We start from the raw sequence: 17,696 nt of genomic DNA, 5'->3' as shown, positions 1-17,696 counted from the left end.
ACAACTTGAGAGGAATCATAAATGAAAAGGATGTGTGCTGCTTGAGTTCTACCACCCTCTCCAATACTTCCTTACTCAATACACCACAAATAACCTCAGGCATGAGAAGCCTGAATATGTTTTATCAAGGCTGGATTTAGTTTTTTTTTCCTTTCTCTATCACATATGATTTTTAATGCCAACATCCAAAAGGTATTCAGAAGTATATTTTTGGTTTTTCTTTTTTCTCAAAGCTCAAATCAGGAACATCAAACACAAAGTTATTTCATTTAGGAGTCATTGCAGGTGCTCAGTATGCTTTAAAGTGTATTAATTATCACAGATTCCAGCACAGCAAGAGGGGCTCAGGAGGCCATTTCAGAGAGATGCTTTGTCTTCCTTCCCTGAGCTCTGCTGCTGCAGTCAAAGGAGCCAGACCAGCACAGCCAGGAGGAGCAGAGACACGAAATTCAGCTTCTCATCACTGTCCTCACCTGACTTCCTTTTAAGCATAGTAACATTTTTATAATAATTATCAGATGTCAGTAGTTCCACTATGCTGCCACTGCCTGAACCTGCAAATAAAAACAAAAAGAAAACCCGCAAAGCCAGAAACTATCCTAGTTACAATTAAACAAACTTTTTTATATAGTTTCATATGTTTTTTGTTTTCTAATCAATCACTCATTTTAAATCTTTGTCACGCAACAAAGAAAAACTTCACCTGGTTTGGAGATCCCTTTATTTCTCATTTTTAATTTTAAGAATTTTGCTAGCTCTTCTTATTTTGTTTTTCCACACTCATCACAGAAAGGCAGTTCCCTGTTGGCTTTCTCACCTTCTTTGTAACTTGAAATTGTGATTTACTACTAGTGATTTCCTTTCTTTTCATTTTTCTCACCCTTCAAACTACTCTGGGATCAGAATTTATTTGCACAGAGTATTTCACTAAAATACTTGTCCAACTAACATAGGATATTATTACAAGATAGCTCAGAAAATCCAGTGAGTAACTGTATACAAATAAAAAGAGAACATTTCAATAAAGAAAATGATGATTACCCCACTGAAATGTAGCCAACACAGTGCCTGTAGTCTTATGAAAAAAGCAACAGAAACAAAAAAATTATGATTTCCTCCTGAAATGTTTTCATAAAAGAATCTTGGCAAGAAGGGAGTGGTTGTTTTGACAACTTATAAAAACTCATTTCTCTTGCCTTTCTCTTCTTTAATTGTGGGAATAGCTAAAAAAACATTTCAATTTTTGACACATTATTTGGCAATTCCATGGGCTGAGCATGTTCTGCAGCTCCAGCACATCACATGGCCTTATGTGGAAGGAAATAACAACAATGTTCTTGACAGAAACTGGATTTTGTCCGGGGTTTTAGAAGAAGGGCTCATTCTTTATTAATGGGGCCACACAGGTTAGGAGCAGAAAGGTTCAATGTTTTTCCTCGACCTAAACAGAACACAAGAAAATTACCTACTAAAAAAAGAAAAATTATTTTTATTTGGCTGTATGCTTCTGGGCCTGATCCAAAGCTCCATAAACTGAATAGGAAAACTCCTGCAGACTTCAATTAGCTTTACATCATGCCTGATAATGAATGTAATAATTTATTCAAGTTGTTAATTGGTGGCTAGATTGATATAATTCATAATAATCACATCTCTAACAACCTTTGCCTAGAAGGGTTTCACCTTACACTGCAGGTGTCACTAAAGCTGAGAGAATTGTTCAAGCAACTTTGGAGAAAAGAACATTTTTTCTGAATTTATTTTGTGTGCACTCATATTTCACATGACTCATCACTGACTGTTCCATTAAAAAAAAAAACCAAAAAACATGCTGGAAAAAAAGAGGCAGACTTTTCACTTCAGCATGGAGCAAAGGTAAAATCTATCTACCCCTTCCTTGGTGATTTGCTCAATTCTCTGTGCACATGAGCTTGGACACTGACACTTCTAGGGAAGTGGAGAAGGGAGAGATCACATCCCTTCCATGTACACCCCCTTTCTGGCCCTGCATGGCACCATCTCAAAAAGAAGATACAAAGCACTAGAATATCCCGAGGGATTATGGATTTCATTTTTTTTAATTAAAAACACACAAATATATTTTGCTCCTGTATTTTCAGAATTCTACAAAAAACAGAAGTCTGCCTAGGTTTTTAATCTATTTTTAAAAAGTCATCTTGGAGGCAGTAAAAGATTTGGGAACTGTTTTAACATAGTTAAGAAGTGGTGTAAAGAGTAAAATTAAATAATTGAGGGTATGTGGAATATAAAGTATATTTTGCATGCTGAAAAATGTAGCATTTTCCACTGGCTGAAGTCTGTTGTCTTTGTCTTCTTCATTGAGAAAAAAATTCTTATATTCATATATATATATATATATATATATATATATCAGAGTTTTCCCAAACTCTATCATGCCAGTATTATCTCAAAGATGAAGCACTAACACAGACCAAACTTTTCCACAAAAATTTTACTCCCCCTGTAACTTCTGGGTATTTCCTCACTGATGCAGAGTCAGCTGAACACACAGCATTAAATGGTATAGAAAAGATAGCATCACCTTGTGACAGGTCATAAAAGTAACTTAAACACACTGGTGGCTAGAAGATCTTGGGAGCTCTTACATGAGATTTCAGAAAAGCTACACATTGATAGAAAAAGGTTGCTGTAATTTGCTTTAAGCCATTAACTATAACTGGGCAGAAAGGAAAAAACTCCAAGCTAATAGTGGCTCAAAATACACAACAAAGTAATAATAAATACCTGCAAGTAGCTGGAATAACTAACATTTTTTAGACTGGTTTCTTGAATGAAAGCCATGTGAAAAAACAACTTTGGTGGATATTTTTATTAACAAGGCACACCCTGCTGGTTACCATAAAAGCAAACAGTATTTCTGCCACACAGCATAGATTCTGATCCTCCAAATATTTACTTACACACCTCCTTCTCTATTCTGGTGAGGCTCATTTGGCACTCAAGAGATGTGGGTATGTGCCCAAACATCTGCAGAATCAGTGTCCAGAACAGGCAAAATAAGGGAAAGGCAGAAATGGAAACCCTGAAGGCTTGCTCTCGACCCCACACCATTGGGCAGTGGAAGGTGCAGGGAAAACTCTCCTAAACCCCAGTCTGTTGGCCTATCCTGGAAATGACAGATTCACAGAATGACCAGGTTGGAAGACATCTCCAAGATCATCGAGTCCAACCCAGCCCCAACACCTCAAATAAACCCTGGCACCCAGTACCACATCCAGGGGTTTTTTTAAACACACCCAGGGATGGTGACTCCACCACCTCCCCAGGCAGGCCATACCAGAATTTTATCACCCTTTCTGTAAAAAACTTTTTCCTGCTATCCATCCTTTATTTCCCTTGGTGCAGCTTGAGACTGTGTCCTCTGGTTCTGTCAGTGCTGCCCAGAGAAAGAGACCGACCCCAGCTGAGCACAGCCACCTTTCAGGGAGCTGTAGAGAGTGATAAGGGCACCCCTTTTCTCCAGGCTGAACACCCTCCCTCAGCCATTCCTAATAGACACAGCACTCCAGGTGTGCCCTCACCAGGGCCGAGTACAGGGGCAGAATGACCTCCCTGCCTCCCTGCTCCTGCTGGCCACACCATTCCTGATCCAGGCCAGGAGCCCTTGGCCCTCTTGGCCACCAGGGCACACTGCTGGCTCATGTTCAGTGGCTGTCACCAGTGCCCCCGGGTCCCTTTCTGCCTGGGCACTGTCCAGCCACTCTGTCCCCAGCCTAGAGCATTGCAGGGGTTATTGTAGCCAAAATTCAGGACTCAGCACTTGGATTGTTAAACTTCATCTTACTAGACTGCCCATCCATCCAACCATTCCAGGTCTCTCTGCAGAGCCCTCCTACCCTCCAGCAGATGGACACACACTCCCAGCTTAGTGTCATCTGCAAATTTACTGATGAAATACTCAATACCCTCAGATGCCCCAAAGGGTGCTGGAGAATTGCATCTGGTCCATGGGCCAGTGCTGCCTTACCCAAGTGATCCTGCAGAGTTTAGGGAGACACCCAACTTGCAGCAGAACCCATTAAACCCCAGAGAGGTGCTAGCTGATAGGCAGAGCTGAAACAGCAGCAAAGCTCTTCTCAGCTAATGCTGGCTCTCAAAAGGCCATAAAACATGAATCAATTCACTCACACGGATGTGCAAAGAGAGGAAACCAGTGCTCCTGTTAGGACTGCACTGCCTCCCAACTGGAGAGAAAAAGCCACTGTTCCTGTTGGGATTGCACTGCCTCCCAACTGGAGAGAAGAAGCCACTGCTCCTGTTAGGACTTCACTGCCTCCCAGTTGAAGTCACTTGACCCCTGGCCTGTGTTCATTATGCACTGTCCATTTAATGAACACAGGTCAGAGTCCATTTTTAAAACCAGCCCTTTGGTACTGGAGCTTACTTTGTGACTGCTTAAAAAGGAAACAAATGAGTTATGCTTTCCTCTTTAAGATTCCCACAGTGTTAAATCTCAAAAGATGTCTTTAGGAGTATTTTTCTTCCTGGAAAATGGTAAGTCTCTATTATAACAAATCCTCACCAAGCTAGAAGTGAAACAAAGTTTACATTTTCTCTTTGTGTGCAAATGTAGTGCCAAGACATTCCATGTGAGAGGATGATGTGACAGCACATCCCCGTTTCCATTTGCTGTGGAAGGCCATCTTTCAGTAGCTGTGCCAGCTTCAAAGGGATTCAAACTGAGTGATCCCAGGAAAGGGCAAAGAGGTATTTGACAAAGGAGCCCTGACAACTAATGCAAGATTATGTTCCAAACTGCTGTGCTCAATTGTTGCGTCCCAAAGCTCTCAAAAACAGTGAAACAACTGGGACACTGCTCCATGAAGGGTAAAAACACCTTACAAAATTCACCTGAGTGACTTCCCATTGTCTCCTAACATGTTACAGAGGAGGGAAGTTACAGAAATCTTGAAGCAAAGAGGAATTATTACTGTATGAAACATGAGGCTTGTGTTCCACCTTATTACTGCTTAGTTTCTTTTTATATTAAATGTCTGGGAATGAAGGAAAGTTGATTGTTCTTTTCATTAAATATTGCTTGATAATCAGACAGCTAGAGCCAATCTGATGTAAGAAAACATCAGAGCACCAAAAGAATGATTTTTTGTCCGTAGTAAGCAGTTTTTCATCTGGTAGAGTGGAAACCTGTGCTCTCCAGAAAGTTCACAAGTTCATCTACCTCCTGGCAAGATGGGACCTACTCAGATCTGGGAATATAACCTTGTTATCTCTTTCATGGTCAACAAAACCTTGAACTTTGAGCTTCTTCCTTCTTCTGTTCTGTCAGCCCAAAAATTCCATATGGGAAATCTCAAAAGGGCTAATTGTTCCTCCATGCAGTACAAAACACAGTTGTTAGAGAGCACAAGTGCAGAACTAGGTCGTTCCTCACCATGTGATCCTGTTACACTGCAGGGGAAAGAGCAGTGCCACATCCCTGGGCAGATTTGCCATCCTTCTATTTTCCAATAAATACTCTATTTTTATAGCCTGCTTTCTATGTAGGAGCAGAAGAAAAACCCTACACCCTCAGGCACAGCCACAGTAAAAACTGCCAGCAGGGACAGCAAGCAGCATTTTCTTAACCTTCACTTTTTTAACTTGCATGTAAAGAAATAGCCTAATAAAATAATAATTTAAAAAGCCACACAACCAAAACCACGTGGAGATCGACAAAACAAGACTTTGTACTTCCTGTGGCTCTGCCATGGTAGGAGAAATTAGAAAAGTAACTGAGCAGCAGAGACAAAGCTCCAGCTGTATTTCACCTAACACTGAAGGTACACTTACACTATACATTATATGAGCACAGCCTTTCACTCTCAAAACAGAGCAGAACAGCACTTCAAAGGGAAAGGAGATGAAAAAAAAACAGAAATAAAATCCCTCAAAAAACAACTAACAAAAAATCCCTCAAACCAACAGAAAGAAAGAACTAAAGTGCAAGTCAAAAATAGGACCACAGCTTGAAAAAACCCAAAGCAAACATTTTTGGCTGGTCAGAGCACAAAAATCAGCAATATCACTTAACCATACAGCAATTTAATTAATCTCCTCTCCTACAAGCAGTCTAACAGATGCTTAAAATGAACTGCCTTGCTGCTACAATATGCCTGTATTGATGCAATTTGCAGCCTGATTTCTATACAAACAAGTTATTTTACCTGCTATAGAGCTTTCTTTGGCTTTTCAGTACTATGATCTCAGCCTAGGTACTGGCATGTAAGCTTTCCTGAAGTAGTATTTTTTATCAGATAGGTCAAATATGAAAAGGGAAAAGTTAATGACCTAAACCAGTCCCAAAAGCACCATTTTGGATTAAGATAGGGCCACTTAGGGTGGGGGAAGCAGAAGATGCTAATACCATATGGAAAGGGCTGTAAAGTCATGAACACCCCATTGACAACATTTGGAATCCATATTTGTGAAACTGGAACATTCCCATCATGTTAAGGAAGCAGCTCTCTCTCTCTGCTCCCTTTCCTTTGTCCACACCTTAAAACATTTCATTTTCCTGCTCAGACTGGGCCAAATCCCTGGATGCTGTAAGTGACCACAGCTCCCCTGATGCCCATGGAGCTGCACAAGCCCCCAGGTGATCTGGTGGCAGTGAGCAGCAGGCACTTACTGCAGTTCTCTGCCCTTTTGTTCCTGTGGATCACTGTCTTCTGGCTGGGGGTGCTGAACAGGCTGGTCCAGTTGACAGTGTGGTAGTAGCACAAATTGCTGTTGTCTGTGATGTAGATGTTGCCAGCACTGATTTGCTTCAAGGACTGGAACTGCAGGGAAGTGATGCCTTGTTGCTTCAGGATGAGCAAGGAAAGGCCACTGGGATGAGAACAAAAGTGAGAGAGAATAGGAATTAACTTCAGAAGGCACAGCTTATTATATCTGGTAGGGAACTGCCAATTGGAATTAGTTATAAGTGTCAAGATGATCTTTTTGGAAAAACTGATAATTGTTCAGAAAACTTTTATTTTGTGGTAACACAAATATTTTATGAGTCAACATCCAGTTCTATTGGTTAGGAAGTTATGAGTCCTGTTAGGAGTGAGATACCACAAGCTGCGATCTCATAGCACTAGGCCAAGTAAAGCAGCAGAACTCCTCAACCAGTTTCATTTCATCCCATCCATTAACAGGTTTTTTTGAGATAATGTGCTGTTAGGAAAACTGAATAAAATTCAGGTTTTTATTTCAACAGAATTAATACTATGATAATACTATGATAAGCTAAGGAAAATGTATTAAAACATCTTCTGTCAGGCATCAAATTAATGGCATTTCAAGTAATACAGGAAAAAAATTGTTATTTTCATGGATTTTTTTTCCATCCCCCTTTCTACATTTCATTTTTCTTTGGTTGTAAGATGTGGTTATTGCCTTTCTTCATCAAAGGAACAGTAAATGATTGTCTGCACAACATGAAAATGACTGCACATATTTTATGACTGAAGATTAGTGAAGACAATATCCAGTTTCTGGGCATCCTTGAAGTTATTGTATTTTAATGATGATAATTGTTTTCCAGCTGTTCCAAATAAAAATTGCTGCCTTGGAACAGAATGCAGGGCTGTAATTCAACCTCAAGGTTTCACTGCTGTTCATATTCTGCTCAGGTTGCTGTTTAAGATGCCAAGAGAATCCCATATCTGATTTACTCCAACTCCAAAGTGGGGATTCAGGGATTGCTGTATAAATTACTCAGGTACCTCCTTGTGCTTCCCCCAGCACTTCTTCTCTTCAAACCAATTTCTCCATCCGAGTTTCCAAACCGAAACATGAAACGTCTCTGGTAAAAATGGCACTACAGAGCTCATGAACACCTCACCTTCAAGGTGCCTCAGTGATTTCAATGTCCTTCCACCTTTTAACTCTTCTTAAAACCACTTTGTTGTTTGGGCATGTGAGCCTGCATGCCTAATCACAGCTATATAAACTCCTAGTAATGAGGCTAGAGTTCTACTATTCATTCCTTTTAAACTATGTTTCTTCACAAAATATTTTAAACCATAAATGTAAGTTCCAGACAATGAGATAATAGCTACAGCCATGAACCAAAACTGGTTTTTTAAATAATTATGTTGAGAAGGTGTTACCTATTATAAACAACTGATTAGCAAAGATACTTATAATGAACACCTTGGTAACAGAGGAAAAAATATATCAATTTACAGTGTCCTTCCCAAAGGATGTTGCATTCTCTGCTACTGTACAAAGAATCACAGAAAACTAATAAAAAATTATTCCACCAACAGAGAAGCACCTTACCTATAGAGAGCTCTCCCACCAATGGTAACCAAGTTAGAAAACACCCTGAAGTCTGTCATATTCTCAGGCCATGACTGTATGTTCAAATACCCTGAAGAAGGAAGAGGCAAACATGTGAACACAAATTATTTCAGACACATGTGAGTTAGGACAGGCTTAGCCTAGAAAGGAAAGAGTGCCAGCTTGAGGCAAATAAATAAATAAGGCAAGCTGCAGACTCTTAGGCTGCTCACCACCATCTCCTTCAAAAAAGAGAAGGAGAACTTGTCCTGATTTCCAAGACGAGGGCTGCTCACTCTCTGTTCAAGCTGTGTTGTGCTGCACAGACCACCAGAGAGGGCGGCTCCCCATGACTTTGCCTCAACACCGGGCTGAAATGCAGTACACAGAGTTAAGCACAGGGGTAATTCCACTTCAGCAGCATGGCTGAGACTGTCAATTAGTGTGTTTAGGAATGCAAATAACATTCAACCAGGTGCCAGACTATCTTTGATATTAATTAGGAAGAGATTAGGAGTTTACTTTCATTTTTAATCCCATCAGTTTGCTGAAATTCACAACTTTTGAGAGGTGAAGTATGCTGAGCTCCACTCAGCTACAATCAAGCAGTGGTACCCAAAGGTATTTTGGTGGGGTTTTTTTGTGCATGAAATAGAACAAATTTTGGCATTCCCCTACCTCTATATAATCAGAAATCAAATGAGAACTCAGAGCTGTCATATTTCCCTCCATGTCCCCCACATGGTGAAACAGGAAAACAAAATACTGAGTACCCAGGTCTATGACCCCATTGAAAAGTCACAAAAAATGGGACACACCAACACATTATACATCTGTCTTTAAATTAAAAAAGCTATCTTGCAGCAGAATTCTCTGTTAGACCAAGGGAAGGAGCTGTAAAAGCAGACTAGAACTTTCAAATGCTTGGAGGTGAAGAAAATGGTTTCCCACATTTCAGCACCATTTTCCTCACATTTCCCTCCCTTGCAACACTTGTCCTACTTTGCTAACATGGGACCAAGATCCTTTGTCCATTTAGCATCTGCCATAATGGATATCCTGTGTTCAAAGGAGAACACAGTTGTGAAAATCAACTGATACTGAAGTTTTCTATATTAGACTTTCATAAAAATGACAGCGTGGTGAGCTTTATGAAAATAAGTACCTTGTGTTCTTCAGAAAACCCAACACATGACAACTATAAATGCAAAATGAGAATGAATTAATGAATTAAAGCAGATTATAGGAGATCAGAAGTGTGTTGTTACCTGTTATCTCTCTCACTGTTTGGAAGATATTTAATTTCTCTGGATTGATGGCAGCGATCGTGTGATACGGGTCTCTGAAAGATTAGAACCATACAATGTGACACTCTAAATAAGAAAAGATCAGGTTCTCAAAGCCATACCATGCAGGAAACAGCATTAATTTGCTCTTATGAGGTTATGCACCTAGCTTCTTCAGCCTGTAGTTCCTGCAGATCTGTGTCTAACTTCTCCCAGGTCATCTTGAAGGAACATCAAGGTTCAACCCATTTGTGTTTAAGCAAATATTTATGCTATGGAAAATTAAGGAATTATAAACAACCATGGGTAACCTTCCTAAAGGAAAGATGAATTTCCAGTGTTTTTTCCAGGAATGTATAGCAGGACTAACAAAGCTGGTCCTAAAAGGTGTGACAAGTTATAAGCAAAATTAAGCTAAGAGCACGCCAGCAATTCCTGACACATGGCTTTTAAAGGGCACATTTTTTAGAAGGTGCTAAACAAGGAACCTCTAAAAGTACGGATCCTTGCCAAGTAAGTTTGTCAATGAAAAGTGAAATAACTTCCAAAACTTAAAATTTTAAACTTAGATATGCTATAGTATAAAAATGTGAAGCTGACCTTGATTTTGAGAGTGCAAATGTGTCATTTAGCAAATATGTTACTTTCCTCCGCTCTTTAAAAAGTCAACCAGAAGCTTAAACCAAACCAAAATTCCTCTGCAATGGCACGTTATGGTATTTTTGTGTGTTTTCCCCAATAAATATGGAGCACGCATTTCCTCCTCTCCTCCTCCTGCTTTCCAGGACACGTGATTCTTGGAACTGAAACATGCAGGTGGATGCACCTGGCTGTCTTTGGGGACAGGACTCACAAATCTCTGAGGTGATACACTGCTGGGGTCACCTCTAACCATCCTGAGCAGCAAGAAAAGGAGTACTACAATGTTAACAAAAAAGCCCAGTGGGCCACAGAGGCATCAAACACATTTTAACAATGTGGGGCTCTCAGAAAACTGAATAACAAGTTTTGACTACCTAACAGAAACACAGCACTTTGCTTTCAAATTGCATTACCATCAAAAAAGGAAAACCCTTCCCTGCAATAAACATGAGGCAGCTGAATTTTACCTCTAAATTCTGAAGATAAAATAGCTTTAAAAATGCAGATATACACTTAAACCCCTTAAACAGCCAAATGTCTGCTGTTTTATCAACATATAAAACTGTGGAATAGTGTATATCTTAATGACTTTAAATAGATGTGTATAAAACATTCATCATTACATATATATATTTACATAAATTATAAAAAATTCACAAAGACTTGAAGTTTATGTGCTCAGGAAAGAACTAGGCTACAGAACCATAGGATCAAAATATAGGACAGGGTCAATTGCAACAGCACAATTTCCAATGGAAACAACAACAACAAAAATATCCTCTGCATCTTTCACCAAAATTACTCTTTGCCACCACCAAAAGTCTTCCAGTTCCCCAGAGACCCAGATTTTAAATCCCTACAATCTAAAACACTAAAAATTCATACTGTAAAATTTGCAGTTCACTGTGAATAAATGAATTTGTGAAAAAAAGTGAAGTAAAAGTTGGAGAGGAAATAAGTAAAATTGTTGTTTGTCTCTGTCCATTTATATAACAAATTACTTATGTAGTCAGTGTCATTTTTTACATTTCCCTTTCATATTGCTGGTTTGCAAAATGTCATTGAAACTTTAAATAAAAAAGCTGTTCCAGACATCTAGATTTTTTTCAATCATTCTCAAAGCTTCTCTTCTTTTAACCTGTACTAATGTAATCCATGCTGCAGAAAAATGTAATGTTGCAGAATTCTGTGCCCTCATACTTTAGGCTTGCTGAACTGAGTTTTCTTCATCAAGAACGAGACACAAAGTGCTACACACTTTCAACATTACATCTTCTACTCTTCTGTAAAACAGAAGAGAATATTTTAACTTTCTGCTTATAGTCCACATTTAGATATTTTTCAGAAAAGTACAATTTTATTCAAGGTTGGGTTCTGTTTTTTTAATTTAGACAGGTTTTTAAATGAGCTAATATAAATTTTCCTGCAAAAGCAGTTCTTATACTCAAAATTAAATTTAATGTAATGCACTGGATTAATCTGCAAAAAATTGTTCATGGGCTCTAGCTGCTTGTCTTGCATTTACTTGATTTTTTCCTGTCCTGTGAGATTTAACAGGTTTCCATCCAGCCTCTCAGTGGGTCATTTGATCAGAGCAGAGCCATGTGACACTTTGGGGTTTTTCTGGTTCTATTACAATAAGCAAAATTTAACCCAAAATACTGGATTTATACACCAGTGAATTCTGGGTGCCTCTGAAACTGAAACAGGAATAGATTCTTCAAAATTGATTGACAAGAGGGCAGCTTTTGTGTATGAGTGTGTACTGACAGCCACCCAGACTATGACAAGTTATGCCAAGCGAGGCTGCCTCTCTGCCTGTTCTGCATATTATTGCCATACAAAATTTAAACAAACTCATGGAAGGTAACTTCCTTTTCTCCCTTTGGTTCTCTAATCAGCCTTTATTGTAAGCCAGTATTGAGGACCTCAAAGTAACCAGAGAATCACAGTTGTCTTTTCTTTTTAGTGCAAACAATTCATCCACCCTTTCTTTTCCTAGAGGTTGAATCTTAAGAATCAAGGCAATGCATTTCTTCACAATGGAAGGCAGAAAGCTAATTTATCCTGGATCTGCTATTGCATAAAAGAAGCCTGCAGTCATCATTAAGAGGTGGATGCAATTGGTTTCAGCTGGCACCATGGCATAACATCTTAACATTTTGTCACTTACCCATGAATCCCAGTGACAAGGAAGATAAGGTTGCCATTGATCTTGGTACAGTTTACAAACTTGTCAATGTTGCTGGAATCCACCGTCTGAGCTGACACCAAACTCCCTGTCCCAATGCCATCACATGCTGCCAAAACAAGGAGCTTGTGTAAAGAACTGGGGAAAACAATTACTGAATCAGAACACGTTGGCCTTACAGACACAAGTCCTCATCTCATTCAGCAGAAAGGAGTTTAAACAGCATCCTTGACCCATATTCCCAAAGAAGCACATGCCAATTTAAACCAAACAGTGAGCTACAGTACCTGCCACAGAACCCTGGCACACAGGTTAAGGTATTTCACATGGGATCTAAAGGTGAGTATCAGCCACACAAAATCCCAGCACACACAATCCCACTCAGCCCAGCCTTGCCATTTCTTGGTGCACTGGGCACTACAGAAACTGAGGGTCCTAACATTGCTGGGGGGAAATGCTGCTTCAGGTTTTAGCTTTTATGTTTTTCAGATTCTGTACTGCTTTAATGTGTAGTTCTGAGCTTCGTATTAAGGGATAGTGAGCTCTCTTCACAGAGTAAGTAGATAAAACAACTTCTTCTCTAGCTGGGGACGAAGGACAACTGATCCAAATTTCAGGCCCAAGAGCAAAAAGAACGTGGACTGAAGAGAGAAAAACAAGAAGGATGGGACTTCATAACCTAAAGCTGTAATTGGAAAATTAACCCCAATATGCAAATGGATCAGAACTTATAAAAGTGAGAGACCCCGTGACCGGTCATCCATTTTGTGACCATTTTGGTTCATGGGGTGCAGCCCTGGCTGGGCTCTTGTGCTGCCCAAGGTGGATCCATTGAGGCTTTTTAATAAATCCCTACTTTGTTCTTCAACTCCATCTAGTCTCTGTTCTAAGTCAGCCTTCACAAGGCATGACAGAGGTCCCCTTCTCTGGTGGATTTTTGGACTTAACCATCCATGCCATAAGGCCCTTTAAGAGGTTGTATAAATAACTTTTTATTTATTAGCTCAATCAGCAAGGTACTGGTACCTGGAGAAACGGGCAACCAGTGAAGAAACTGCTCTGTGTAGCCTGTCTATGTAATTTACTGCATTTTCTGGGACACAGGATGCATCCAGGAACAAATCCCTCATGACTTCAACCATATAATGTATTCTCTCTTCCTAACTGGGCTCCTCTAATTGCAGCTACCAGCAGAAGCTTTTCCAAACATGTGATAGCTTTCCTCTTGCAAAATTAAGGAACTTCATACGTGTGTTTTCATGTATAAAACTATCTATTCAGCAACAGCACAAATTATTTACCACAATTAAGCCAGATGCGGCTTCCATTACGGCTGAAAATGGCATAGGGCCATGTAGGAAAACCTATGATGTTTTGCTGCACAGAGCTTCAAGCAGGGAGCAGAAAATCTCCTTGCTGGAGTCTAGAACAGCAAAGTAACCTACAGATTTCAGTCTTCTTGACAGAACCATCACTAGTCTGTGTTTGAGACACTGAGAAAGGGGGTAGAAGATTCTGGGAAAGCAGAGACAGAAGAATTAAATGGAAACCTAATGTTGTATTGACAAATGGGAGACATCCCTGACATTGAAGTCAGGGTTTTTTGTATGGCCCCCTTTGGAATGACAAAAGGACAATGCTAAAACACCCCCACCAGGAAATACTTGTCATTAAAATAACACAATAAAGAATTCTTTCAGATTTCTATAAAACCAACAGAAAAATCCCCTTCATTTGTATCTAATAAAAAGTAATTGGTTTGGTTATACTGCCATTACAACTTAATAAATTTTCACTCTATTTTATGTACTTGACACACAACCTACATAGCTCAAACTTTTGTGGGTACTCAAAGGCTATTCATATTCTATAACACACCCATGAAGTGCAATTCCTGCTAAAATAACAACCTATGTAACTACGTTCAAGTAAATTTATACTGAACCACTGCTACCTTTAGGACAAATGTCAGTGCAGGGCTTGCACATCTTGATGCCATTTTCTTCAACCTCCATCTTTGAGCTCGGACATGCCCGGACACAAGAGCTGGAATCCACCACAAAGTTGTCTGAAAAGAAAAAGGAGATATTGGCAGCAAGTGAATAAAAGTTGGGTGTGTTTTTGAACTATTGCTACCTTAGCACTTAGCCACTGACATTAACATTCAAAGTTCTGTGCTTTCAGAAGTGTACAGGCAAAATAGGCACATTATCAGAGACTTATTAAAAATCCATTTTTGTCAGGCCTGATCCCTCTTTGTCCCCCCATTTAGTTTTTTTATTATTATTATTTGCAGGGGGGGAAAAAAGTTACAGTAATTGGAGAGAAATAAAGCAAGATGGTCTGTCCTGTCTTTTTAATGCACACAATATAAATCTGGTATAAAACAGTGCACAGGACAATAAGAAGTATTTCAATTTTTTCCCTGTAAAACAAGAGCCAAAGGGAATATAGACTGACTCTACTTAATTAAACGCTTAATACTGATAAGAAGGAGAAAAAAAAAAAGGTAAGTGTCAACAAAGTATTTGGGCAAATAATTATATCCCCTATAGTGCATGATATGAGGTTCTTAACAAACCAATCTTGCTTCAGCAAACCCAGCCTATTACAGGCAGAACTAGGCCCTGGTGGCCACAGCCCCTGGCTGCTGTCAGTCCTCCACAGAGATTCAAAATTGAGAATTTGGGTTGGGTTGAATTAAATGACTATTTAATATAGATCACCCATCCTTCTTACACATAATTTATGGACAAAATAATTAATGCACAACTGTAAACCTTTATGGAATGAAAGGGAGAGCAAGAATACTATCTCCTTTATTACTCTTTCCAATTAAACCAGCAGATTCAAAGACTGTAAGTGATGACCCTATAATTTTTTCTGTTACTTGTCATCATCTGGCTGGTATCTCAGAAGCATGTGGGTTTTGCATGCATGGGATTCTTCTTTTTTTAACTCACTCTTCCCCTCTAAATTTACTCTGGAGTTTTAAGACTGCATTCTTGTCAGTATGACAAGTTTATTCCTCATTGGGACAGAACTACTCAGGGTAACTTTCTGTCAAATCATCCTTACTCCAAATTAGGGGCATCAATATCATGGAAGCATGTGGTACCAAGTGCTGGTGGTGGACTGTTATTTTTCTGAAACAAAAATCATACCCTTTTACAATCCCACTATTTTAACTATTTATTTCCACTATTTTGGAACTTGCAAATACTGATCTAAAGCATGAATGCAACAGGCAGTTGACCATGAGAACAGAAACCACCTTTCTTTAGGAAAGCCACTCTAGGATCCTTGGGGACTGCCAGGAGCACAGAATGTCACTGCCTTTAGTTATCACCTAAGTGAGTTATTACATGCTGTGGAGTGATTGGAGGGATTGTGCTCTGCACTCAGCTCTCATTCTCTCCCGGTTTTTAAGGCTCCTGAAATGCAGCTGCAGCTCCCCACGAGAGAATGCAGAGAGCAGGGCAGGTAGCACAGCACTCACGTGGGCACTTCTTGACGCAGAAAGCCCCGTAGGTGTACTTGGCGTTGTGATTGTGCTCCAGCTGGAAGGTGGTGGGGTTGTACACAAAGGTCTGGGGGCACTGTGTGACACAAGCACCACTGTCATTGAAATTCATACAGGCCTGCAAAACAAGGAAGGGAAAAAAAAAAAAAGGCATTAAATCATACAGCTGCTTTAGGGTTTTGGTGTTTTTTTGGTGTAAAAGACAGCCTTGATTGTTCAGACTTGCTGTGACAGGGAGGAATGGGATACAGAGCTCTCTAACATTCATTTTGGCTACTTAGATTTCTGCTAGGATCTTGGCAAATATGTGACTTTTTTAATTAGGGAGTTGGGTGAGCCCCTTTAATTAGCAACAGTTGCCTGTTACAACACTTCCTACAAAACCAAAACAACGCTGTAATTTGTTTCATAACTACTCACAATCAACTAATTCTCAACTTGATAGGACATTCTAAAACTGCCAAGAGTGAGCAGCTATTTATCATCCTCTAAGCAAATGCTAATGACTTTTTCAGAGGTCCAACCCTTTATATTTCTTACAGCATTAGTACATCATCCAGCTGAAAACTGTAATTCCCAATTAGGAGGCAAGAGGGATAAGAACTTCTTTTAAGCTAGCACAGGAGGGGGCCATTTCACTAAGTGGCAAGTTTAACAAGGTCAGTTGCTTCACACGCTGAGAGAGGAAAATAGGACTTTGTCCCACTTAGCATTCAGGCTCTGCCACACACAGCTGACAGAGGACAGGGCCCTGACAAATGAAGAGGAGAGTGTGTGGATAACAAAAGTAATGGGATGCAGGGAAAACAATTGACCATGCAAGGCTGGTAATTAGGAGTAGAAAGCCCCACCGATTTTGACATTCCTTATCAGCGCACATCATGTCTACGGTTTTAACTACAGATTATAAGCAAACTGTTGGAGTAATTTTCACAGAGCACACCATGAATGAAAAATTTGTATGAATATGAAAGCTGTAGCCTGGCTTGGATCCCTCTAGCAGTTTGAGCAGCCACTGTTACTGGGTATTGCCTCTCCATTAACCTGTAATCCAGACTGCTTTAGAAGTGTTAGCCTAGGAGTGAATCCTTCTGATCTTTTTCCATTTTTCTTAGTTAAAATACAGATGGTGCTGTGTCTTTAAAGAGTCAACAAGTATAACAACAATATATGCATCCTGGCCCTTGCCTTCTGGGCTGGGACTGAGAGAAAAGAGAAAAAGATTCTTCCCTTCTGTTGATTTTGCTAGCAGTCCTTATCTCCATTTGGATCAGGACCAGCAGGACCTTGGGACCTGCCATGCCAGAAGATTTCAGAAAGGAGAGGCTGATAATGTATCCAAGGGCAAAATCTGCTGCTGAAAGGAATGAGCAGGGAGATCTGTGATTAAAGCAGTCCTGCATGGAGCATGTGCTAATCAAAACTGCTGATCCTTTAAAATGCCTATTATAAAACCTGCCAGTTTTTTTCATAGAAACAGATTTTTTTTTTTCTCCCCTTACAAAAATAAACACTTCACTCAGAACTGTAAGGCAAGTCCATCCAAGGAATAGGGTTTGTGTCACTTTTCTGGTTCCACTAGGCAATCAGCCAGGCCCCCCTATGCATTTCAAGTTCTAGACCCAGTTTGAATCTGAGATAAAAACAACAGCAAAACTTTGCTTTAGCATGTTTGCTTGTATTTATGTCAGATGATGATTACTGTCTTGTTTTTAGAACTGAATATGCAAATGAGTGCATG

The 17,696-nt window shown here is 39.7% G+C and overlaps 1 protein-coding gene across 2 annotated transcripts in view; it reads right to left on the bottom strand.

Annotated features, from left to right (window-relative positions):
* The window catches only part of ERBB4 (erb-b2 receptor tyrosine kinase 4), a 575,852-nt gene that overhangs the window by 148,310 nt on the left and 409,846 nt on the right, over positions 1–17,696 (bottom strand). For both annotated transcript variants that reach the window (XM_041411680.1, XM_041411681.1), the window contains exons 7-12: positions 15,932–16,073; positions 14,387–14,500; positions 12,415–12,541; positions 9,582–9,655; positions 8,314–8,404; positions 6,671–6,870 (exon numbers count right to left, since the gene is read on the bottom strand). In XM_041411680.1, the coding sequence (XP_041267614.1) occupies positions 6,671–6,870; positions 8,314–8,404; positions 9,582–9,655; positions 12,415–12,541; positions 14,387–14,500; positions 15,932–16,073 (748 nt within the window). The remainder of the gene's footprint in view (positions 1–6,670; positions 6,871–8,313; positions 8,405–9,581; positions 9,656–12,414; positions 12,542–14,386; positions 14,501–15,931; positions 16,074–17,696) is intronic.

The sequence above is a fragment of the Onychostruthus taczanowskii genome, unplaced genomic scaffold, assembly GCF_017590055.1.
Source record: "Onychostruthus taczanowskii isolate IOZ18803 unplaced genomic scaffold, ASM1759005v1 scaffold37, whole genome shotgun sequence".
In the NCBI taxonomy this organism is placed as follows: domain Eukaryota; kingdom Metazoa; phylum Chordata; class Aves; order Passeriformes; family Passeridae; genus Onychostruthus; species Onychostruthus taczanowskii.
This window is presented reverse-complemented; position numbering and strand designations above follow the sequence as displayed.